Source organism: Sceloporus undulatus, chromosome 2 (genome assembly GCF_019175285.1).
Source record: "Sceloporus undulatus isolate JIND9_A2432 ecotype Alabama chromosome 2, SceUnd_v1.1, whole genome shotgun sequence".
Classification (NCBI taxonomy): Eukaryota; Metazoa; Chordata; class Lepidosauria; order Squamata; family Phrynosomatidae; genus Sceloporus; species Sceloporus undulatus.
In genome coordinates, this window is record NC_056523.1 from 188,030,603 (window position 1) to 188,056,871 (window position 26,269).

The 26,269-nt window shown below is 42.3% G+C and overlaps 1 protein-coding gene across 1 annotated transcript; it reads left to right on the forward strand.

Moving 5' to 3' along the window:
* Nucleotides 1-3,387: 3,387 nt before the first annotated feature.
* LOC121923366 lies at nucleotides 3,388-15,484 on the forward strand. The gene is made up of 5 exons (XM_042453716.1): nucleotides 3,388-3,492; nucleotides 6,064-6,189; nucleotides 7,618-7,854; nucleotides 12,895-13,227; nucleotides 14,966-15,484. Exons 1-4 carry the CDS (start codon nucleotides 3,393-3,395, stop codon nucleotides 13,158-13,160), a joined length of 729 nt encoding a protein of 242 aa, XP_042309650.1. The 5' UTR covers nucleotides 3,388-3,392; the 3' UTR covers nucleotides 13,161-13,227; nucleotides 14,966-15,484.
* The last annotated feature ends 10,785 nt before the right edge of the window (nucleotides 15,485-26,269 follow it).

A 26,269-nucleotide genomic window follows, 5' to 3' on the forward strand; every position in this document is an offset into this window, starting at 1 on the left:
CCCTGCCTTCAAGCTGAAAATCTTAATAAAATATGACACCTAAGGAAAAGGGGGTGATGGAAGGAGCAGATTAAGTCCAGTTGATGCTGGCTGCTCTTCATTCCTTCAGAAAGCAATGCAATATTAGTTGGAACATGGACACTGGACCAAGGCACAGTGAGGCTTAGGATTGGTGTCACCTGGTGCAGTAACTCACCCCCCCCCCCATTGACCTCCTCCTATCCAACACCATACAGAATCCTTAGTAATTTTTAAAAAATAATGCCCATATATCACTGAATGTAATGATAATAGTTGTGACATAGAACAACTGTCAAAATCAAGAGTATACTTTGAAATTACAGTATATATGCACAGAATCAATGTATTTACACATACATTGTGTTATGTGCTTAAAGTGAAAATTTCATAAAATGTGATGTTTTTAAAGAATTTTTTAAACATTTAATTTTATTTATTTATTTAATTTTTTTAAAATCTGGGGCGTCTCCTTTTTTCTCCTACTAAACCTCACCCCATGAATGCCAGCGCCTGTTTCTGCCACAAGGCAGATGTTTGAGGAGCAATGGTGTTACCCCACCTTAGGGTGTCACCTGGTATTGTCTGAAACCCTCTAGTGATGCCATTGGGTGGGGCTATAATTGTATAAGATGGGGTGCAGTCACAAGAGGGGCAAGATGAGGATATTGTCCTAACAAATATCCTGCTCCTCCAACTGGTAGCGTTTTGTTGTTGTTTTTTGGTCCTCAAATTTTGAATGTTGCAGAGAGTGAGACACTGGCTGCATTTGCAGTGAAGGAATAATCCGGTTTGACACCACTTTAACAGCAATGGCTCAATGCTATGGAATTATGGGAAGTGTAGTTTGTTGCCACACCAGAGCAGGGTTACACTTCCCAGAATTCCATAGCATTGAGTCATGGCAGTTAAAGTGGTACCAATCTGGATTATTTCTGCACTGTGGATGCAGCCACTGCAAATTGTTCATACCTTGAACTTTTACATTTGCTGTGTTTGCCTTCCCTTAGTAATTTTTGTGCCATGTTTCTTTCTATGCTTCAATTGTATTTTTAAATGTTCAATTTTGAGCATTTCAGTGTTGAAATTTTAAGTTAGTTTGATACTAGAAATTTAGGAGATTATAAAGCTATCAGTGGTGACACAGCCTTGTCTCAAACCTATGAATGTAAACACAACTTTGTGCATGGGGTGGAATGTTTGTGAAGTTTCTACATGGGGTCCCTGACAACTTTTGTCAACATCCGGATAGAAAAAACAAAAAAAGAGAGTCTGGAATCTGCGTGGATGTCACTCCCCTGGACAGTCAAAGTTCATTTGCAGTAAAGTGCCAGGTGCAGGGACTGCAACCAAATCATTGACCAAAGGTGGAAAAGGGAGAAAGCCAACCCTTGGATAGCTCAGCCCTTATGGCTCAAAGACAGAGAATTCAACACTCACTCTTGCATTCAGTTTGTTCCGTTGTCTGGAAATTCTAGCGCCTGTTTCCTCTACATCTGTATTCTGGGCATGCCACTTGCACATTTAGCCCATCCAGAATCCAGGAGATTGCCCGCATTCTCCACCAATTTATAACCCTCAAGGTTTGTGGGAATCAATATTAGCTCAATGGTAGCAATACCATACTGGCCGGATTACATAGCCTTGGGACCAAATTCCTATGTATACCAAGCCCAGAGACACAAAAAAATTCCAGAGGCATGGTCCTAAACAAATAATGAGTGTTATTTTAAAAGGGGGAAATCAACAATCATACAAAAAAACACACAACTACTCATGCTCACAAGTGCTAAGAAATTCAAAGGTGTTAGATTGGAATGGAGTAGGTCAGACTAATGGAGATACTACACCTGAATGGATAGCTGCTCCTCTTGTTACAGGTCTGGAGAGGAAAGGGAACTCAATTGCTCCCGAGGCAAATGGAGGTTGGCAAGTGAAAGAGGAGCTAACTGAATAGACTGGCAGCATGCATGCCTATTACTGGACTGAGCCAAGGAAACAAAGGAAGGGCACCAATATTTATAGTAAATTTCAACCCTGGGGCAAAATTCAAGGTATTGAAAATGGCCAAATGGTGGTGGCTTCTTTGAAATGAGTTTAGATCACTTTGAAGTCAGTTTTCCGAGGTGGTAACATTATGGTGTGAATATGAATGATGGGTGCGCATTTCCAAGGCAAGAGAGATTAGCATGCAGGGCTATCTGAGTTGTTGACTCTTCGGCATCAGCCCATTGTTGGCACTTTTCACCTCCTCCAGAGTGTCCAGCAAAACGAGCCCAAGTGACTCCTAGTGCTAGCCTATGTGTGATGGAGGAATCCTAGCAATGGTGTCCACAGCAGGGCCATAGAAGGGTCATTTAGCCTGTATTTTATTGCAACTCTGATATCAAAGAGGAAGGGTCTATCCAATGCTAACAGAGGCTACTTTGAGAACCCAGCTTCCTCTTATAGCTCTGATATACCCTAAAGGTGTTATATCCTGTCTGATATTGGAAGTTAAGCAGGGTCAACCCTGATTACTACCTGGATGGAGACCACCAACAAATACCAGGTCCCTTGGGCTATATTTCAGAGAAAGGAACTGACAAATTCATCTTTGAATGTTCCTTGCCTGTGAAATTCCTGGGGGTATGCTTTGAAGACACATACACACGCATATGTTGTAAACTGAAATTCACTGCAGTCTGCAGCTCTTTGTTTTGACCACTTCCCAAGTCTTCCCAGCATTCTCTGTTACCCAGATTTGCTTTTGAGAAATCTCTTTTCTTCCCTTTGTATTGTGAGAACTTTTCCAGATTTAGGAGTTGGGGGGAGAGTGTTTCTAACATTACTTGTCAAAAGCAGAGCTCAGAAAGGTTAATTTTTGTAGTGTAACTCCCAGAATGTACCAGTCAGCATGGTTAAAAACAGGGCTAGGAAAAGAAGAGAACCACTGGTATAGAACAGTGCTTCTCAAAGTGGTGTCTATGGACCAATGGTGGTCCATGAGCCATCAAAGCCTGACCTTGGAAAGTTTCCAGGAAAGAAAGAAGCAGTTGTCACCACTGCCACAAATATAGTACCAGTCCAGGCACACTGGGGAGAAAAACTGCCAGTCCCCCACATTAAATTGCTTAAGAAGCAAAAGTACATTCAACCAGATTTCCCCCCACAGATTCAAACATCCAGAACTTTAAAATATTTTAATATATATATAAATTTTAAAAAGCAAACCTTGATTTTGTCATTTTATATAAGGGGCGCCATTTTACTATGTCACTATATTTAATGGGACTTTGCTATGGGAGGTCCTGGAACAAAATCCCAGCAGATATCAAGGACCTACAGAAGTTGCTTGTTTATGACACTATTCCTATCCAGGTTCCAGTTCCCAGATGTCAGCCATCCGCCCAGATGTACCTAAGAAGACTGAAGGAACAAATACAGAACCCAAAAAAGACACAGTGCCCTCCGCAAAAATCACTTCAGAGTCAGGTAAGAAACTTGACAATGCACAGCACTTTCACAATGTTGTGCTGTACATCTTCTGGGTTGAAGATCAATTGAATGGCTTGCTCCAGGCACTACAGCTCTCTCTTTTCTTTCTCTTCCTCTGCAAGTCCCATTGACATGAACTGGAATCAGGGGTGTCACTAAAGGTTTTTGAGGGGGGGGATCCAGACTGCACTGGGTGACATCCCAGAGGGAGGCTGTAAATCCAATATTCACACTAACCACTGTGACACCCCTGACTGGGACTGCTTAAGAGCATAGCAACTACATTCCCAATGTGCCAGTCCTACTATTAGGCAGATTGAAGCAGTTGCCTTCATAGAATCATAAACATTTAGTAGAAGGGGCCACAAGCAATACACAAGTAAAGCACATCTCTTAGAGATTCTCATCCAACCTCTGTTGAAGAAAAAAAGTACTGTACACTACTCTCTGAGGGAGTCCATTCCACTGACAAACAGCTATTATTTATTTGTTGGTTTATTTATTTATTTATTAAACAAGACTCAAGGCAGCAAAATACCTTGGGCTGGCCCTGCACCACCCAAAATATCTTGACTATTGATTCATGGGAATCATGGTTTAGATTTTCTGCTTCATGTACCAAAATGCTTTGGTGTGACAAACGGTGTCTCCATGACAAGAGACATTGGGTCAGAGTGTGCATACAGAGGCAAGAACCGCTGGCTTCCCAGCAAATACATTTAGCGCTCTCAGTGTTTGGGAAGAGTATTTTTCTGGAGTCCGCAGAGATTTGACAATTGCAGAAGTTCATCCCACCAAAGGAAAATCACTGAGTCTGTATTGTATAACTATTTTCTAATGGCACATTCCTCAAACTACTTAGAGGTAATGCTTTTAAAACCAGTGGGACTAATCTGTGGTAAGTGATTTAAAACCATGATTATTTTGTTTGATGAGACGGGCGCACAGCAGCTATAAAGAAGCCTGAAATCATAATTAAAATTAATTAAAAGGGGCAAACACATTCTATTAAGTGTCTTACAATTATGTATTTTTAAATTATTCTTTTATTGCACTGTATATGAAGGGAGATGAATCAGAGCTCTGTGTTATTCGTTTCAATTTAGGAAACCGGTTGCTTTTCATTTTTGTACATTCTGGCCTGATTTTCAACAATATTCCACTGTTGGATGGAAAGCTGATTTCATTCTAACAAGAATGAGCTGTTTATTTCAAGATATATGCTGGAGGTAGTAAGACTGCCAGCAAGCAAGGCTAGTCAATCAATTCCAAAAAGAAGAAGGAGAAGAAAGAAAGGGAAATGCACCACTAAAAATAAGATAAAAGCAGACAAAGATTTGCATAAAATGTGGGTATGCTGATTTTTATGTATGGATTATAATATCAGATTTATATTATAATATTATACTAGTATTTATTATTATTTTTCTTGGACAGCTTTTTCTTTAAATAAAAAGCCAAGATTCCCTAAAAACAGTAAGAACAATGTAACAACAACAGCAGCAGCAATAATACTTATCAACTGAACAAATTAAAAGCTACTTGACTAGTCTAAGGACTTTATCACACGTGAGGAATTTCTCTTAATTTTTGAATGAAAAGATAGTGGGGCCAGAACGCATTCACATGAATTCACTAGTTAAGCGAATTTACGTGAACACGCATTGCATTTGAACTGACTTCCCATTGCCCGAAAATAGCATGCCATTGCCCGAATTTGCATGTGGCAGTCTATCACACAATAACGTGAAAACCCATGATTGCATTCGGATTGCCATTGGATTATACTTCCAATTTCCCTTGTCTGATAAATTCCTTTGACTGATATTTTCAGTTTGACCAACCATATCTCATCAAATGCCAAAGTTGTTGTGCTGCTACTTTTTTGTTGTGGGTCTTTGAGTCAGCCCTGACTTATGGTGACCCCATCATAGGGCTTTAATGGCAAGATTTATTCAGAAGTGACGTGCCACTAATTTCAATCTCAGAGAAACCAATTAGTAATTTGTGCAGTTTTCTTCACTGTTCACATCTTGATTTGCACACAATTTGCACGGGGCATTTTTAAAAAATATATAAAGCAGCTTTTTCTGCACAGAAATTCTGTGCATAAATATTATTTACAGAGCATAAAATGCTGTTTTCTGCACAGATAGTGGTGTTGTCTACACAAAAATACCATGTGCAGATATTGCAGAGTTAATCTTGATCTGTGAAAATTCTCACCAGTCAAGGATTTTCTACATCAGGATTTCCTGCACTTAAGAAATATGTTTTCCTATCATTTAAAAAATAAAAATAAGATATTGTTTTCACCCTACATTTGTATATAACCCACAGCACTTGATATTAAAGAGAATCCTGCTTCCCTGAGGCTTTTTAAAAAGGTGGGTAACCCCTGTACACTTTGGTTGCATGGAGAAAAAAGCAGTTGTTCTTTTCACAGAAGAAATGGTGGTTGTATTAGGATGGCTTGCAAAGATGTCAATAGGGTGGGGCAGCAACTGGCACTATGAGAAAAGAAAGATGATAGTTAGTCTGAATAAAATTCCTTCTTTCCATTGCCAGAGCATGAGAAATCTTTCAGAAGCACCCGTTTCTCTGAAAACCAGGGGTACCGACCGGGACAATTTAACTCCAGTGAAGATTTGTCTCACATTCCTTCTACGCACCTAGCAGCAAAAATTGAAAATGGTAAGGTTAAAATGGAGAGGGGAGTGCAAAGTGGTGTGTTACCATCATGTGGACACTAATAGCCAAGATCTTTAATAGACCTCTTGGTTTTATTAGGTTATTGTAATGGTCTGTAATCCCTCATACTGGTCAATTATTTATTTACCAAAGACCTGTGCATATTGATCAGATCTTGTACAAAGAGCCTCTGCACACAGAAACTGTAAGCACACAAGCTTTCCACTCAAGATTTGTACCCGAGGGACAGGGTTTCCAGCTGCTCTCCCCTCACTCTTGGCATTGATTATAATATATGCTTTAAGGCTGTCTAGCCAAGGCTCAAGAGAGTTCTGTGAGTTCTCCACATATGACTGGAGATAAATTCACATGTTTCATTTTTTAAAAATCTAAACATCCCCTGTGAGGGAAAGGAGAGAACAGCAAGATTGAATCCAGTGCAAAGAGGGGAAAGGATTTAGCTCTCCCCTCTCCCAATAGACAAACATACATACATAGAGTGCTGACCAAAATCCACACCACCACTACCAGCTTGGCAAAAGTCTTTTTTTGCCCAAAAAGGGTGACCTCTTATGCCATGTTGGCATTACTTACACCAGAGTGGTGCCATTCTTTTACTGGAAAGTTACAATATCCTCCAACTGTACCAATTTGACAAGGACAGTCCCTCCCAATTAATCCTCTGTCATTCCACTTCTTAAGCCAATATTTAAATGTCTCTGTTTCTAACTCCTCCCCCCACCCCTTTGTTTTCCGCTTCAGTTGCTGCAAACTAAGTTCAAAGAGCAAAGGTAGTTTGTACAGGCTGAGTCTCCCTTATCCAGAAATCTGAAATACTCTAAAATCCAAAAGTGTCTACATGGGTGGCTGAGACAGTGACAACTTTGCTTTCACTGTACACAGATTGTTCACCGTACACAGACTTTGTTTCATGCAAGTAGGGTGTGGGGGTGCAGGCTGCATTAGGTGACACCCTATGGGAAGGTGACACTACTGCTCCCCATATATCTGCCTTCTGGCCGAAACAGCCTGTGAGGTTCACCCAAGTCCCTTTAAAATACTGCAGAGATGGTGTGAGTGGGGTGAGGCTCAGTGGGAAGAGAAAGGAGAGGCCCTAGGATTTTTTAAAAAATTACATTTAAAACTTTAAATTTAAATTAAATTTTAAAAATTTAAATTTGCATTCTTTTAAAGTGTTCTTTAAAAACATAAAATCTTATAATTTTCACTTTAATCACATGAAACGATGTACGTGTAAATACATTTAGGCTGTGTGTATGATATTTTGATTTAAATCTCCTACCTGAAGGAATCCCCTCACTCTGCCCAATGCCAGCAGCTGGTCCAAGTTTTGGTGGACTTGAGTTCCACTCCTCATCAAAGGCTAGTTGTGTGCATTCAGGTTTCAAATTTTTTCTCATCTCTTTACAGAACTTCCAGCATCAGCTATCACCAGCACGACGACCTCCCCCTACCAGCAGGGGAAGGTTCCCCTCCGCCATGCCTACTATACCAATGGCTGTGGAGTTGCCCAGGCTTCAGTGAGGCAGCAGCAGCCACGGGGCTCGAAGAACCAGCGCATCGGATCTACCACATCCATCTGCACCAACAACAGCAAGAAGAGCTGCAAGTCTACAGCTTCTCAGATTCAAGAGGTGGCAGGGGACGGTGAGTCCACATGGGCGGTAGATGTGTCCGAAGGCCCACAGATGAATTAGACTTGGTGGAGAATGGGGAGGAATGGCCTCTGCAAATATTGGCACTGGGGCTTTGGAGTCAAAACCTAGAAAGAATGGGAAAGCAGTCACTTGTGATGGAAACAGAGCCAGCCCCTACCATTAGGCAAAGTGTAACTGTCACCTCTGGTGGCAGATAAAGAGATGGAGGAGGATGCTGGCTGGCTTCTTCAGTACTCCCTAAGCTATCCTGATGTTTTCAGGCAGTGGTTCCTCTCCCATCACCAGGGTATGAAAGATATGCAATTGACAGTCCATCCAAGGAAAGGAAGGAGGAGCTGTTATCTTGTTCTATGGTTGTGGCAGCATAGAAAACCCCAGACATGAGAAAGGATTTAAAGCACGCCAAAGCAACTGGTAGTCTTTCTGATCTCGTTTTCTCTGTACTTTCTGAATTCAAGGCCTGCCCTACCAGCTCTAAACAATATCCCTCCATGTAATTCTGATTCCCCAGGCTCAGGGCTTTCAAATTCATCTTCTGCAATGCTAACATCACTGGAGAATTTTGGGCTGAGCCCTTCTCCTTATAATGCAAGCCAGACGCCAACTCTGAAACATGGGCCAAGGGTCCTGCCAACCCTGCCAACTGTTCCTGCAACTAAGGCTCTGACACAGGGCCAGGCCTACTATTAGGCGGAGCAAGGCAAATGCCTCAGGCAATAGATGCTGAGGGGTATACAGCAGGATAGAGAGAACGGTGTGTGCCATGTGTCCTATTAGCCTTACATTCTCTGAGTTTGTCTGCTCCTAAGTCGCAGGGGGACGACTCTGTCTGTGTTCAAATTCCCATCCAGACAGCCTAATGGTTTGGCTGGCTCTTCAGTGTGCAGAGGAAGAGAGAAATTTTAATTTTGCACTTTTGAGAGAGGCAGAAAGGATCTTAAACCATCAGCCAACCCACACAGGAATGGGGGCTAAAGAGAGACGGATGCTGTTTAGACAAGGGAGCATTTAAAGAACCAATCCTCCACATGTGGTCTAAAGTGATACAGTCCCAATAGTGCTGAACCATGTAATTGCTTCCAATGTGGAAATTGGCTATTACCTTAGTTTAGTGATTCATGAACTTAAGTGGCTTGATTCCTAATGTTCACCCAAAGATGAAAAAATGGAGACAGCCATAAAACTAAAAAAAAAAGAATAGAAGTATGGATTCTTCCCAGTGTTTCATCTGAAATAACAGAAGTGACTACAGAAAAATGATGTACAAGTATACTGCAGTTACTAAAGTAGGAGTGCTCCTGGTCATTATTTCTTTTACAGAAACTTTGTTACCAGAGACAGAAATAAAAGGGAAAGTACAGGGCTAGGTTGCTATATCACAAAAAAGAAGAGAAGTTTAATACTGTATGTTTCACCAAACTAACAATGTGCACATATAAAATGAAATAACCAGTTCAAGTCTTTTAATGTATTTTTATTGAATTATTTCAATATATATTCAAACAATGTTACACAAACCCTTGCCCCCGTCCCCTCCCCCATGTCTTAATAGATTAGAATCAATACATTATTTACATTTAGAACCTACATTCAATATATGGGATATGGATTTTATTACATTTTTGACTTCATTGTACTCTGTATGCCCTTTGACCTTCTCAAGCAAAATTTCCAAACCCAAGTTCCAAGCTCCTTCCCTCCTTTCTCCAGTATATGTTAATCTTCTATCTCTAAAAATATCGAACATCAAGTTATCTGCCAAATACTTATCTATTTTGTCCATGTTCCAATTTTTACTTTCTTTCCACCCTGATACCACTTAAAAGCTTCTTCAAAAATGCATCCAGGGACATTTTTTTCTCCTTTCACCAGCCTCCAGCTTTCTTATGGTTTCCATTTTGGTGGCTGCACTTATACCATATATACTAGCCTATAAATCAACCCCATGTATAAGTCGAGAGCAGATTTTGGGGCCAAAATTATGGATTTTGATATGACCCATGGATAAGTCGAGGATGTAAAGAACAAAGCAAAGGAAAACAATGCCACAGAACAAAATTCCAGCAGGCATAGCTGTTTGTGTTCATACTAAAGGTTGGATGGATGAGAGAGTAGAGCGGGGCCAGTGCTTCCAGGACAGATTACACACTTGTCTTTCACCAGGGGCTGGTTTCCTTTTAAAAAAATAAGAGTTAAAGTACAGTACTTACACTGACCCATGGATAAGTCAACTCAGATTTTTGGGGTCAATTTCTAGACTTATACATGAGCACAGTAGACTCCTGCTTTATGCAGGAGATCTGTTCCAGATCCCCCCGCGTAAAGTGAATTCCACTCATGCTGAAGCCCCATTTTGATGAATGGGGCACATTTCCATGCAAGGTGCAATGTGTACACCACAGGCACATGCGCCATTCATCTAGATGGGCTTCCTGTCTGAATGACCTCAAGTCCGCGTATGGGAAGCCTGTGTGTGGGGCAGGTTGACTGTATATATAGTAGATCTGGTCTCTCTTTTTTTTAGTGGGTGTTGTAGCAAGACAGAGTTTTCTTTTCTATCTCTTTTGCATTTTATGCATGCTCAGTAAATGATTTTAGAGGGAGTTACTGTTTACACTACCCATGGTAGGCAGGCACACACAGTTTCATTAGGACTGGCTACAGTAAAATCACAGTTTTTCCATTTTAAGCTTCATTGCATCGTTTACTGCAGACGTTCTTCAGAAACCTGAAAATGTGTGTTTCTATCCTGCAGAATTAATGCAGTTTGACACTGCTTTAACAATAGGCCAATGCTATGGAATGCTAAGGAATTATGGGATTTTTGTTGTTGTTGTTGTTCTTGATATATTCAGTCTTGTCTGTCACTCTCTGTCATAACAAACTACCCAAGTTTCCATAGAATGGAGCCGGAACAGTTAAAGTGGTGTCAAGCTGTATTAATTCTGCAGTGCGGCAGCACTGTAAAAGGGAGTTTCTTTGTCAGAGATTTTGTTAACTGAACTATGCCTGCACTGATTCATAAGTGGGTTGTGCTTGTCACTTGTCTGAAGCTGTTTTCCCACCATTTTGTTTCTACCTTAGAGAAGTGTTTTCACGATATCACAGCTACCAGCCATTCGAGCCCAATCTCCAGCTGCCTTCAAACCCAGCCCTACTGTCAGGGAGAGTGAGGTGGCTATGAGACTTGCTTTGGAATAAGGCCACATGGTATTGTGCTCTTAGTGTGAGCCAGTTGGAGACTACTGAACCAGTTTTCAGTACAAGTGCTCCACAGAAGTGCTAAGAGTGTTTTTAAGCATGTACCACATAGTGGCATCCATCCCTCTATCCATCTGGGACGAAGGAGAAAGAACTTGGATGTCAATGGTGGTTGTGTCTTACAGGTAGTAGTTCTGTTCAGCAGTGCTTATGGATTTAGAATTTATCACCAAATGCTGCTAACCGTTAGCACAACGATGGCCCTACATTAGACAAAGTGAGGTGGCTGCTCCATGCAGTTAGTCTGGGGTGTCATAAAAGGGAAAGAAATGGCTAGCTATTTTGTGTGCTTTATACACACAAGTTGTTTCCAATTTATGGCAAGCTATCATAGGGTTTTCTTGGCAAGTTTAATCAGAGGTTTGCCATTGCCATCCCCTGAAGCTGAGAAAATGTGATTTGTACAGGTTCACCCAGTAGGTTTTCATGGTCGAGTGGGGATTTGAACCCTGGTCCCTAGAGTCACAGTCCCACTGCACCACCCTGGTTAGCTATCTATTTTATTATTATTGTCTCCCTTTTTTCAGGGACAAGGGAGAAGTGCTTGTGCCTCAGGTGCCAAAATAATTTGGCTGGATTTGATTACTATGTACTTTCACTGACTTTGGCGGCATGCAAGCCCCATGTGCTCTGCCTCTGGCAGCAGCAAATGTTGTGTCAGCTCCAGCTGGCTTCTACAGTAATGCAAATATGCATAGCAGATATTTCATGGGCCCCAGCTGTTCTGATTTGGTCAGACAGTCTCAATTAATCCATGTTGTCCCACTTTTTCAGTTGCTTTTAAAATGTCCCAGTTTTTCTCCCCTCCTCCCACTTTCCCCCTTTGTCCTGGCTTACTTCAGTTACTGAAACCTGGCTTCAAAGTGCAAAAGGAGTTTGCACCCAATCAACTCAGCAGGGGAGAAAGGAGAGGAGAGGGCAGATTCTTGCCCTTTCCAGTTGGCTCAGGCAAAAGCAAACTGCTGCAGCCTCTTCTGGCTTGTCTCTTATACCTCATTCATGACTGCTATGTTGACCACACTCTGCTGTTATTTGCCTAGGTGTGTCCTCATTTTCATCTATGAATGTAGGAAAATACGATATTTTCAGTATGACCTGGAAGGGAAACAAAGAGTTTGTTGCTGTGTGCCTTCCAGTCATTTCCAACCCTATCATGGGTTTTTCTTGGCAAGATTTCTTCAGAGGAGATATGCCATTGCCTTCCCCAGAGGCTGAGAGAGTGTGACTTCCCCAAGATCACCCAGTGGGTTTCATGTCTGAGCTAGGAAGTGAACCCTGGTCTCCAGAGTTGTAGTCCAACACTCAAACCAGTATGCTATGCTATGCGGTGTTAGAAAAAAAGGTTTGTTTGTTGTTGTTGTTTTGTTACTGTTGTGTACCTTTCAGTCATTTCTGACTTATGGTGACAGGCAAAACTATAATGGACTTTTCTTGGCAAGGCTTGTTCAGAGGGACTTTGCTATAAGATTTGTTGTGGTTAACTGTCTTCAAGTCATTCTTGACTCATGGCGACCCCATGTCCAAAGCACTACAACTACAGTTTAGTCACTCTGGGTTCCAGGGAGATTTCTGGCTTGATCTGTTCTATGTCATTGGTTTGTCATTTTGGCTGTCCACAGAATCCTTAGCACTAATTCAAAGATAGCTTTGAATTCAATTTGAATTACCTTTGAATCAAATGCTGCAATGGTGATTCTATATAGAGCCCACTTCTGGTTTTTAGAAAAGCGTGTGTGCTTAGTCTTTGACCCTCTTGTTTCCTCCACAGAGCTGTGTGCCACTCTCCTCTTGGCCTGTCTCTTCTGCCGTTCCTCTGACATTCTGCCTCTTCTGACTGGGTCCTTCTGCTTCCCCTCCTGCTTTCCACTCCCAGCCTGCAGCTCCAGGCTCCTCAGTCTTTGCTCTGACCCCCAGGGCTGCTGCTGTTGCTGCTGTTGCTGTTGCAGGCCTGAAGGGCCAGGCCTGGAGTTATGTTATCAAACTGGCGACTGTCTTGAACTTGCCTTAGAAGTATCCGAACTGTGCTACCATTGACTAACCCTGCCTTCCATGGCTGCCTTCTACTACTAACTCTAAACTTCTTCTGGGATCTTCATGGCAGGTGAGCAACCTCTGAGCTCATTTTAATCCATGCTCAGAAAAGTGTGTCTTTGTGTGCTTGAAGGAATTCATTCCAGTTACTCGTTTGGGAAGAAAAGAGAAAAAATGTAATACATTTGTCTTACTCATTGCAATGCTAAAAAAATAATTCTGGGTCTTGCTTCCGGTCTTTCCATTATCTGCAGTCACTTAAAATACATTGTAATCAATCAGTCAGTCAATAAATCAATTAAAATTGATTGATTGACTGACTGATTTGTAAGGGATTGATAATGTATAATGTGATTATATATATATATATATTATGTGGAGATTCTCAACTAATTTACCTCCAGGCTGTTTTTCTCATCCACCCTTTCTTCCAACCAATTCCTCCTCAGAACAGAGTACAGTAATCCAGACTTTTCTCCTCTTTCACTTCCTAACCCAAGTTTTTACCCAAAAAGATGGGGTCCCAGGAGGGTATACGCAAATAATATTTCATAGGGGAATTAATATAGCTCAGTTATGTCTCTGACTGCTGCAGTAGCTAAGGATGGCATCTCTCCTCTGGATGCCTGCCTTGGGTAGGTAATGGTCTGGATGAGGGACAACAAACTCAAATTGAATCCAGAGAAAACAGAGGTACTCGTGATAGGATGGCCAGCTAATGAGGTGCCCAGCTGAAACAAATAGAGTGTCTGTCTGATTCCAAATAAGACCAAATTGCTAGTGTGCAGGCAGTGGCATTCATACTCAAAATTGTGTCCTGCCGCAGTGCTCTCAGAATGAGTGTGGATTATCTCATCGGTAAATGGGTTTCCCAGGGGAGAAGAATGGTCAGGAGATTGAGGAAATATTTGGACAATTGTTGTGAATGTCCCAAACAAGGGAAAACTCCTTCCACTGAGGAAATACCTGTTGTTTGAGCATGCGCAGCCACCTCACATCAGGATTCCATCATTGCTTTTGATAGAGAAGGGATTATGCTGAGGTCACTCTTGGGCGACCTCATTGCAGTGAGTGCTCTTTCTTCCCTCTTGCTACAGAGAACCGGATTTCCCCGTGTGGTCTGGGTAGGTATCCACAGTGGGGGTTCCTCTCAGGCTACACACCTCAACATCCCTGTAAATGTGCAAGGCATGACTGAGGGCCTGATCCTGGGGTAACAATGTTCCTGCTTTTCAAGGGGGAAAGCTCTCCAAAAACCAAGTAGCTAAAACACACCAAGATCCTTGCCAAAAGCTCAGCTGCTCTCTACAGTTTAAGGAGGCATCTGCGCTTAGAAATAATGCACTTTGACATCACTTTAAATGCTGTCTCTCTCTGCTCCACTCTAGAGCCACAACAAACTACAAGTCCCAGACTTCCATAGCCTTCATAGCAGTTAAAGTGGTGTCAAACCAGATTATTTCTGCAGCGTGGATGCAACCTGTGAGGACTTGATTATGTTAGCTGACTGGAACAGTGTATTAGATCCATACTTAGATAGAATATCTGGGATGGGTGGGAATCAAAGCGATGAAGCAGACAGCCAGGAAAGAGGGGCCTCTGGCTGCGATTGGGACAGGACTGTGGGTGACTGCATGGCCTGCACTCAGAGCGGGCCATCACCAAAAGCTTGAAACATGTATTTTATGGATTCGGGTCAGCCCAATTAATGTAGCACTGTTTTGTGGATTTGGGATGTTATTGTACACATAGGTGGTGAAATTCTTGGATTCTGTTAATCGTGGCCCTCTTTTTCTTTCCTGTTCCAGACTGCTGTGCCCACTGTGCCCTCGCCTGCCTCTTCTGTGAGTTCATGTCTCTCTGCTCCCTTGCCCTGGAGTGTGGGGCCTGTGGGGGCTGCCTGGAGGCTTGCTGTGGTGGAGGCAGAGGGGAGTCTCTGGCTGAGGGATGCTGTTGTGGGGAAGCAGGCGGCGGAGGGAGCTGCCCCTGTGGTTTGGGCTGCGGGATGCTGCAAGACTGCTGTGGCTCCTCCGACTGCCTGGAGATTTGCCTGGAGTGCTGTTCAATCTGCTTCCCAGCCTGAATTCCCAGCTGGGTTACAACAAGGCCCATAACATCCTCCAGTGGTTGCTGACTGCATTGTGGGCGTGCGTTTGTCCCTTTAAAAATCTCCTCCCTGACTACAGAGCATGGCAGTAGACCAGTCTGGGCCAGGCTTTATGTATTATAACATCATCAGACAACCTCCTCCATCTGAAAAACAAACAAACACAACAACAAGCAAAATGTGTGCACGTTCACAGGCAGAAAAACACTGAGCTGGATATTATTATTTGTATTATGTGAAGTAAGATCAGTTTAATACTGTTTGAGGAGTGACACTCACCCCCAAACTAGACAATGTGATGTCAAACGGCTAATTGACATTCAGTGCAGCAGACAAATTACTTGAATCCTAAAATGTTGTCAGATGAAAGCCTTACTTTTGATGCCATGATGTGTTACAGAATGGTCTGTACCATGCAGATTTTGACTGACCAAATCATAGGAAAGTTTGCACACAGGATCTTTCCCTCTCTCATTTTTTTCTTAACTGTGATGGAAGAACCTTTATGCCGATGCTGTGATTATGCCAGTAGATCAATTGAGGATTTCGCTATGTCAGTGCTCCAGAGATGAGGAAACAACTCTTCCTTTTGCTGTGACAGTGTGTGTCTTTCATTTAAGCCAGTTTTTTTCCCCAGCCTGGGTATGCTCCAAGCCAAAATAACTTGGTTGAGGATGATAGGTGCTGTAGTTCAATGCCTCTAAAGGGTGCTGGGTTGGAGAAGGATGATTTAGACTGAGACTGTGTTCTGGTTGTTAATCCCACATGTTCCAGGTTGGTATTGCTCATGTGGTCACTTCTTCATGTCGGGAAATATATTGTTGTGTTGATTAGAATTATGAACTATAAAATAAATTAAAGAGATGAAATAATAACTTCTGGTGTTGTTTTTAAATATATATATATATTAAAGCAAACATAAAAAGGCACATATAGAAATATACATTAATTTCCTATATCTAAAAGAACATACAAGAAAAAGCCAAAATAACTACATTCAAACAAACAAAACTTTTTAAAATACTTACTAAAATATACTACACACTAAACTCACTAAACAGGGAAATAATGGCTGACTATGACTCTTTTACAACTGCTTATCTCTCTTTTATTCTAAATTTGACATGATACTTATAATAAACTTATATAAGACACTTAGAATCTTATTATCACGTTGTTATTCTGCACATACAAGCTCTCAGCCTAAACTTATGGAAAATATAAAAACACGTTTTAAGTATCACTCTTCTAAAATCCCAAAACCATCACAGAAGCTCCCTTATCTTTCATATATTTAATCAACATTCTATTCTCTCTCTCAATGTTATCCAAACACTTCTGCTGTTTTGACTCGATGCTGTCCCAGGTTTTCCCCCTTTCCCTTCCATTGCTCTGATATGCTCTTTGGGTATTCTTACTATGTGTGTGTCAGTTTATTTTATTTTTTTAGAAAGGGTTGGTCCTACAATTACACAGAAAATGGGATAACTACCTCAGACAGCCAATGTTGGGTGTCATGAAAGGGCAGCCAAATATTAGTTTTAAATTTGTTATTGCATTTTTATTATTTTTTAAAAATACAAATTTTATTGCATTTTTAAAACCAGAACATATATTGCATTTTTATTATCAGGGGTCATAGAATCATAGAACCATAGAGTTGGAAGGGGCCCCATAGGCTGCCAAGTCCAAGCTCCTGCTCAGTGTAGGAAATCCAGCTAGAGCCTGTTAAAGACATCCATTGAAGGAGATCCCATCATCACTTTAGATTGATTCCATTGTTGAACAGCTCTTTCTGACAATTTGAGTTCTCTTCTCCAGAGTCATAATCTGGGTGACAGTGATCCACATGAAGATGTGGCGGCATCTGCTGTACTGTAACGTTGGTTTTTGTATGAGTTCTGTCACTGAAAAATAATAGCTCAATATGTTCATGCAACAAAACGTCTTTTTATTTCTTCCTGGCCTTGAATTATGTTCTTTTTATTGTCAAAGAGCATCCCAGTCCTTTGTTTGAACTTCCTTTTGATGCTGTTGTGGCTATTTAAACATCTGAAAAAGCAACAGTTCTTTTCACATTTCCATGTAATTGCGAATTGATACAGGTTTGTGGTGCACCTTATAGCACTACTGTTCTGCTTACTGATTAGCTATGTGAGATTAAGTAAGGGCCAAAACAGACGGCCCTAAAGAGGAGCAACCACACCTCGTGGCCCCAATCCAGTGTTTTTCTGGTCCAAAAAGAGGTGGCAAAATGCCACTCCTTTTTGCACTGGAAAAAAAGCTGCCCTTTCCGCCACCACCACATTTTTTAGAGCTCCTGCAGTGTGCTACATCTTAACTCCATGCCTCTGGAATGCCAAAAAGCTGTTCCTGTGTGGGCAGCAGGGTGGTGTGATGCCAGTTTTGGGATGGCATCAGGGAGTGCGTAGTTCATATGCCATGCCCACATGCCACTGGTGTGTACTAGGCCTAAGTAAGTAAGTAGTCTTGCCTTCATTGGGAATGAGGTCTGTGCTGTGAAACTGGTTTAAATCCCCTTTCTCCTGCCTCCTCCTGAGTAAGAAGTTTTGCCTTTATTAGGAATGGGATCTGTGCAGTGAAACCAATTTAAATCACCTTTCTCCTGCCTCATGCTAAGTAAGATGTCTTGCCTTCATTGGGAATGGGTGTGTGTGTGGCAATTTACAGTGAAACCTGTTTAAATCCCCTTCTATCTGAATTACCTGGAATGATTTATGGCACATACTTCAATAATAGGTTAACTGTGGGATTGACAGCTATTCATGGGATTTTCCCATTCATTAAAACAGCAGAAGAAGCATGGATTGACTACAGGATACCTACTGCTTAGGCATGATGTGGTGCGATAAAATCCATGGATTACAGTTTCAATCCCACTTCTATCCCATTATTTACGACCAGTGCAATAATCTCCACACTCACATACCTTCCTCCCCACTGCAGTCTCATTTCCTTCACAACTTGGGATAGATTTTTGGACTCAAGCACACAGAATCCTCCAGCCAGCATGGCCATTGTGAGTTATAGTCCAAAAAAGGAGCATCCCCAAGCTTTGCCCTCCTTCTTGCAATGCCTCCCTGCAAAATTGATTTTTAACAAAGCCAAACAGCACAGAAATGTCAAAACATGGTCGTTTGCGCAGCAAAATTCAACAGATGCAGAATTTTGCTGCAGCCTACTGGGGGACTGAGGGCATAACATTTGGATGAGGCAAATTCCCATAATAAATTCTCTTTATGTTCAAAACCAGAGAGACTGGAAAAATACTACAGTTAGCCCTCCACTTTTGCAGATTTGGTTATTCATGAATTTGATTTCTACGTTCTCTCTAGGAATCTCTGGGTCTTCCAATACAACTCAGCCACAGATTAGTAAAGAAAACACTTCTCTTGACATGTTCAGATCCTCCATCTATGGTCAGCCTCTGGTAGATATTGAGCATAGAGTTGCACTGGAGGACCTAGAGATTCCCAGAGAGGAGTTCTTGCAGGTAAAAAAGTGGGGGTTTTTATTTGCAGTTTTTTCACTTTCAGAGAGGCCCCATTCCCACTGGTCCATTTACCCTGGATGGAACTGGGCAGATCCAGGTCCCCACTCTCCCGAATCTCTCCGAAAGCAAGTGCCCACTATAATTTACCTTAATCGGGGTAATTTAACCCTGAATGCCACTGCAGCTCTTTGCAGAGAGTTCACATTTGCAGGTACCAGTTTAAAAGAAGGCTCCTTTGCTGTCAATCAAATTCAGTTCCGCTTTCGTCAAAGGTGACGTATCCTACAGCAATTGGCCAACTGGATGGGTGCTTCCCCCCTCTTTTTTTAAAAAACAAATTGGTGGCAGTGTGCGCATATGTTGTCAAATTTAAAAACCTCCAGGGGTGTGTGTGTATGTGTGTGTTGTGTGTATTTAGGTCACTACAGATTATGGATCTTCCTCTGCCTCCATTTTCAACCCCAAAATGCAATCTAATGCATCTCTGCATCCTTCCTCCTTGCCACCCCAATGCCTGATACACTAATAATAATAATAATAATAATAATAATAATAATAATAATAATAAATTCCTCACCTCAGAATACCATCTCTGCATCCTTTTCTTTCCCTCAGCCACCCCAGAATTCCTTACAGACATTAGCAAAAGCATTCTGTATCAATTTGCCAAACTGAAAGAGAAACATTTGTAACATTCGCATTGTAGCATTTGCATATAAAAAATAATTTGGAAAAAAAGCCTCTTATAAAGTGCCGTGCTGGGAGCAAGGAAATGAAAGGGGATTGTAGCACAAGCACACACATTCTATCTATATATGTATCTACCTGTAGAAAAAGCATGTGCATAGTCTGTCAAAAAAAAAAATAAAAAGAGAGAGAGAAAGCTGCCTGGTGCGAGAGGGAGGCTTGTTCCGTTCTGTGCCCTCCCTCTGGCCTAATTCCCTCCCCTGAACTTGACCCTTCGTCCTGCTCCTTCCTTCTCCTCCTCGTGCTCCGTCACCCCAATTCTCTTGGCACCCTTTCTCCAGTTCCGCCCTCTACGTTCTACTGTCAAACAGCTCCTATATTGTTCTTGAATGTCTTACATTATGCTTTGTCCTCCTTTGTGGTCAGGAGGTAATCCTGATAGGAGACCAACAGGGAATGTCAAATATTGTAGGCTATATCCAGAAGAAGGGAATGGCAAACATCCTTTGAATAAATCTTACCAAAAAATCTCTCTAACAGTGATACCATAAATCAGAGATCACTTGCAAGCACATACCAGTAACAACAAAGTATTGTGGCAACTCCGGATATTAGTTGGACTCAGACACTTATATTTCCTTTCCACTAACCATACTGTCTGTACCTGATAGGAGTTGAAGCCCAGCAACACCCCGAAGGCCCAGTTCCTTATTCATGTCCAAGTGAGTGAACAGCAGTAAAGGGGTTCAGCTACAGACATCTTCCTTGCTCAGCTTCTGCAGCTGATCAGGTAAACGACTCTCACAAACTTATGCCAGGATAACAAACTGGGCTGCCTTTCTATCCACTTCTATGAAGAAGACCTGCAGTAATATCACCATGGTAATGTGAGCCTCCTGTCCCTGTTGTGCTCTTGGTAGATGGCCTCTCGCACTGATGTGGAACCTCTGGTCCTCAGACATTTGGGTTGACAACTCCCACTAGTTCTACCAAGTCTAAGGGGTTGTTGGAGTTGTCACTCAAAACTGCAGCAGGGTCAAAGGTTCCTCACCCCTTGATTGAAGGTTTTTCTGACAGCAAACCTATATGCACTTCCCTGGGAGTAAATCCCATCAAACTCAGTGGAGCTTATTTCTGAACAGAGATGGACAGGATTATACCTCTCGTTCATTAATCATCCCGCTCTTTAATCAACAAGTGAGCAATCCCATATGGCAAATATGCTGGTGTGGGTGTGAGTGCGGGTGCGGGGGTTTGTGTGCATGAAATACACTGCCTTATCTTCACTAGCAGCACATTCTTCTGGGATATCTGAATAGCTGTGCTGGGATATATTTTCTGGGGCTGGTATTTCTGGGGTTTCTACCACATCCTTTGACCCCCACCCAGCTTTCCACAACCTAGTGCCCCCCTAATAGTTGAGGAACTGCATGGCATGCAGAAAATCCTACACACAGAAAGCAACGTATTAAGTAATAAGGGGCTAAATTTAGGGCCCTGAGGTGCCAATCCAGCCCTGTGCTTTTTGCATGGTTTGCTCCTCTTCTCCCATTCAATTTCTGGTACCATGTCATCTTAATGGAGCTTCTGCCATTCCTCTGAGTCTAGACCATCCTTCTCCAACCTAGTGCCCTCATAATGTTCTGGAATACATCAATCCCTGGTCATTAGCTATACTGGTTGGTGTTGATGGGAATACTAATCCAAAATCCTTTCTTTTTGCAGGCAAGCTGTTTTTATTCAAGCAAACTTTTGGCTAAGATCAAGTGTAACATGTGTAGCAGGCTTTTAATATACAGTATTCCTAAATTCAAGCTGTAATCGTGGACATAGGGAGCCACTGTAGTGTCGTGGTTTGAGCATGACTCTGGAAAACAGGGTTTGAATCCCCATTAGGCCATGGGAACCCACTGGGTGACCTTGTGCAAGTCACATTCTTTCAGCCTCAGAGGAAGGCAAAGGCAAACCCTTTCTGAACAAATCTTACCAAGAAAACCTTATGCTAGGGTTGCCTTAGGGTTGCCATAACTTGGAATTGGAAACGACTTGAAGGCATGCAACAACAACAACAACACTCTTGCTCCCCATTCTGACCTTATCGAATCCTTGCTCTTCTCTGGCTGCTGGATGGCCCTTGTGGACTCTTCCAGCTCTATGATTCTATGATCTAGTTGACTCTTCTCTAAATAACATCAAATTATATAACAAACTTTTCTATTTCATAGAAGATCATTCTTGTTTTCCATATTTGTTGGCATACGTTGGTTAGCACTAGAGATTATTCTGTCTATGTGGATTGTAGCAATTCATTTGGGATATCATCTGTTTCTGGTGATTCATATCCCCCAAGTTCTCGTATTACAGCTTCCCCTTCACTTTTTAGAATGTGGGGTTCATCTTCATATGCTGCTTTGTTCCATTTGTCTCTCATTTTCTCATTGCTTTGATATAACTCTTCTGTGTATTGCCTCCCACATCATTTTATTTCTTCCTGGTCTTGAATTATGTTCTTTTTATTGTCACAGAGAATCCAAGCCCTTTGTTTGGACTTCTCTTTGATTTCTCAGATTTTGTGGAAGGGGTCTCTTGTTCTTCCTTTTTTGTTTTTGTCTTCTTTCCCTGCATTGAACATTGTAGTAATTGTCTTTATCTTTTTGTTTTCTCTAGTTCAGGGGTAGGCAACCCTTTTGAGCCGGGGGCGGGTTGCTGTCCCTCAGACAACTGGGGGGCCGAAGCCAAAAAATAAATAATTAAAATTTTTTAAATTAAATAAATAAATAAACCGGGACAAATGTAGGACAAAATTTTCAAATGGTGGATACTTTTTTTAAAAAACTGGAGGACACGCGAAAAAATTTGCTAATTTTTAAAAAAATGTTAATATAAATGCATGTTTCTGAGGCTTCTATAGGCAATTGCCCCCCAAAGGCCCCGGCGGCAATTGGTGGTAGGACCGGGCTGGGGCCGGTCCCAAGGCTTCGCCGGGCCGCATCTGGCCCGCGGGCTGTAGGTTGCCTACTCCTGCTCTAGTTACAGTATAGTTGCATTCACGGTTCTGAATTTGTTCCTGTCTCCCTTTTGTTTTGCTTTTCTTCTTTCCTTTACTGCTTGAAGTGTTTTATCTATCATCTATTGTTTCTTCCTATTCTTTTTGACCACTGGAAGTGTCTGTCCACATTCTTCCTTTATTATATCCCTGGCTTCTGACCATAGTCCTACTGGTTCTAAGTGTAGCACAAATCTGTTTCTTATATTGCCAGTAATTACTGTTGAGATCTTCTTCATATTTTGGTGTAATGATTGGTTTTGATTTCTTCTTCAGCTTTACTCTTATTTTTGATTTAAGTAGCTGGTGGTCTGTAACACACTCAGCATCTGCCCTAGTCTTGGCTGCTATAAGCAAACTTCTCCATTTTCTTCATGCTCTGCCATTATATTTAATGGGACGAGCATCTACAGATTTTGTTATTCAAGGGGGATCCTGGGACCAAACTACAGCGGATAACAAGGTCCCACTGTATTTCTGTAGTGTGGATACAACCCTGTTGGATGGATTTTGGATCTTATTGTACTTGGCTGAATAGCCAACTCGGATACCCATGAATATGTTTCCTGGGCTGCATTTGCACTGCAGAAATAATCCATTTTGACACCACTTTAACTGCCAGGGCTCAATGCTGTGGAACTCTGGTAACTGTAGTTGGTTGTTCCCGGAATTCCATAGTACTGGAAATACAGTTCCCAGAATTCCACAGCATTGAGCCATGACAGTTAAAGTGATGTCAAAACAGATTATTTCTGCAGTGTGGATGCATCCCTGGATTTAGGAATGGGAGCAGACCTTTTGCAATTTTTTTCTCCCATTTACTTAGGCCACACTTTCATTGCTCTTAAAATACCTAATTCTGAAACAAAGATCCAAAACACACTGCAGAAATAATCCAGTTTGAGACTGCTTGAACTGCCCTGGCTCAATGCTAGGGAACCCTAGGAACTGTAGTTTTGTGAGACATTTAGTCTCCGTTGTCAGAGAGCTTTGGTGCCACAATAAACTACAACTCCCAACAAACTAGATAGGACTAAAACTCAGCCTTGCAGATAGGAAGTAGTGAATGAAGAATGGTAGATATATATGGTAGTTAGATATGTGTAGTCTTAATTTTTGATTTATGTTATGTTTTGTTATATTTAATGCTTTTTCTGTATGATATGTTGTATGTTTGATGTATGTGGTATGTTGTTTTGGATATATGATTGGTTTATGCATGAACTTTTTATATACATTTTTTAAAAAAAACTTAATTTTATATAATACAATTCCCAGGATTCCTTAGCACTCAGCCAGAGCAGTTAAAGCATTCTCAAACTGGATTACTTTTGCAGTGCGTTTTGGATCATAGAACAGAGCCAGCTTTTAAAAATAGAAAATTAAGGCTTTCTAGAAGCAGCAGCAGCAGCTTCGGCTGCATCCATATTGCAGAGATAATCCAGTTTGACACCACTTTAACTGCCAGGGCTCAGTGCTATGGAATGCTGAGAATGGTAGTTTTTTAAAAAAAAAATTAATTTCAACATTTATAATATTGCACATATTTACATTCTATATTCCAATTAACTCTCTTTATATAACTACATTTATATATATATAATTACATGATACACTTTATATACTACGTGAGAATGGTTGTTTTGGGAGACCTTCAGCCTCCTGTGGCCGAAAAAATCTACAAATCCCAGGATTCCCTAGTAGGCACTGAGCCAGGGCTGTTAAAGCGGTCTCAAACTGTTTTATTAAGTCTGCAGTGTGCGGACAGCGCTGCGGCGGCTCTGGCTGTCCCAGGTTGCGCGCCAGTGGCCCCTAGCGTCCGAAAGCAGCACTACCACTGTGGTGCTGGTGATGATGAGCGAAGGCAGCAGCATCAGCACCAACATCAGAAGAGGATGTTCCAGGAGCCCTGCGGATTATCTGCAGATGCCTCCTCCCATTGGCCAGCCCTCCTGTCCGTCTCCACAATGAGTGGGACTCACTTGGCTCTCTGTCCAGCAGAGGAGAAGCAGGGTAGCCATCCCAGTTGCCTGGGCGACGTCTGATGGTCCCTCCCCAGCTCAAGGGCTGCTATTTTGGGCAGCATCAGCAGCATCAGCATCAGCATTGCTCTGCCTAAGCTTCCTCTCCCTGCCAGCTCTTTTGCAACTGCTGCTGCCCTTGCTTGGCAAGGGGGCAATCCCAGTCCCAGGGGGGGCACTGCTGGGGCAAGCCAGAGCTGGCGGCGTGGGCAGCCACAGAGGTAAGGCCATCCCAGGCAGCAGAAGCACCAGAAGAACCAGAAGAAGGAGGAGAAAGCAGCCTTCTCCAAGCAGATCCTTCTCCCCCCAGCATGGCCCTGGCTGGGAGGAGGATTCAATCCCATTACAATCCTCTTGTAATTGGATTGGGTCTACCCTGCAAGGGGGAGGAAGGGCCAAGGAGAGGGGGGGGAGATGCCAGGAGGGCAAGAGGATAAGTATCCTGGGTGCAAGGGTGGGGAGGAATGGGTGGGGATGGGGAGGAGGAGGGTGAAGGTGAAGGGATGGCGTTGAAGGATAAGACCTGACAGCCGGGCAGAGGAGAAGTGTGTGGTGGGGATAACAGAGATGGACAGGATGTGACAAGCAAGTGGCAGAGGAGGTGGAAGGGTGCTGAAGAGATGTGACAGTCTCCCCTACACACACACACACCACACACTACACACTACACACATATACACAGACCAGTGAGGGATCTGAGTGCATGCAGCCAACTTCTTTTACCTGGGACCCAGCAAAAGCGGGTTACCAGGCGGGCAGCTGAGTGCAGGGACATTGACGGCGGTGGTGGGATTAACCTGGACAGACCTTTGGGAGCAGCATGGCTTTAGCTCAGTCATGGTTGCCCAGGAGAAGGAAGAGGAGTGAGGAGGATGGGGTATCCCGGCCCAAGTCATAGGATTCTGCCATGACAGCTGATCCTGTGTTAATACAGGAGGCGGAGGAGAGATGTGATCCCCTGCCTATCCTTTCTGGAAAACATTCAGGGGTAGCCGTGTTGGCCGTAGAGCAAATCCAATCAGGAATCCACCCGACAGTGTTGTCTGTTTGATATTGGTTTACTTTGTATTTTTTAAGATTAAAAATTCTAATAATAATGGTAATAATAATAATAAAAAGGAAATCCAACCAACACCAGAAATCCACCCAACAGTGATACCTTTCTTGGGCCTTTTGGTTGGCCCAATAAAAGCATCGCTGCTGGGTGAGTTTTTTGATGTTAGTGGATTTCCTTTCTGTAGCATAGCAGTCAGAGAGCTTTCCCCCCTCTATCTTGCACTGTCAGCCTGCTTAGATAAGTGCTGAGGTCAGTCTCTGTTCTGGAAATCCCGTTCTCCTCCCCTGAATGTTTCACTTCTCTGGTCTCTCCTGGTCTATATTCTAGAGTCTTCCTCTAAGCATTGTCAATACCACTCTGCTTTTGAACACAGGTCCCAGGCAAAGCAGCAAAGCTCTTCTCCTTCCCATCACATTCCTTCTCCCAAATGTTTGCCTCCTTGACTGAAACCGGATTGTGGTCTTTCACATGATTTATGACTCAAGAGAATGAAATCCAAAGGCCTGCAGGAGATGCAGGAGACACCATCTCTCTCTTTCTCCAGGCTATGTGACTGGGCCATAAAACACCATATCAGACACATAGCAATTCATGTAATAAAAAGATGCATGGCAAAATCAGATATAATTATAATCATACTGTTGGTTTGAATTTACTCTTGTAGTAGCCATTGTGGAAAG

What these genes read in the sequence shown, in the direction of transcription:
- LOC121923366 (XM_042453716.1), top strand. Translation starts at nt 3,393, where the DNA reads ATGTCAGCCATCCGCCCAGATGTACCTAAGAAGACTGAAGGAACAAAT. An exon ending in AGCAGCAAAAATTGAAAATG is followed by an intron (nt 6,190 to 7,617) that starts GTAAGGTTAAAA and finishes ATCTCTTTACAG; the next exon opens with AACTTCCAGCATCAGCTATC. An exon ending in TCAAGAGGTGGCAGGGGACG is followed by an intron (nt 7,855 to 12,894) that starts GTGAGTCCACAT and finishes TTTCCTCCACAG; the next exon opens with AGCTGTGTGCCACTCTCCTC.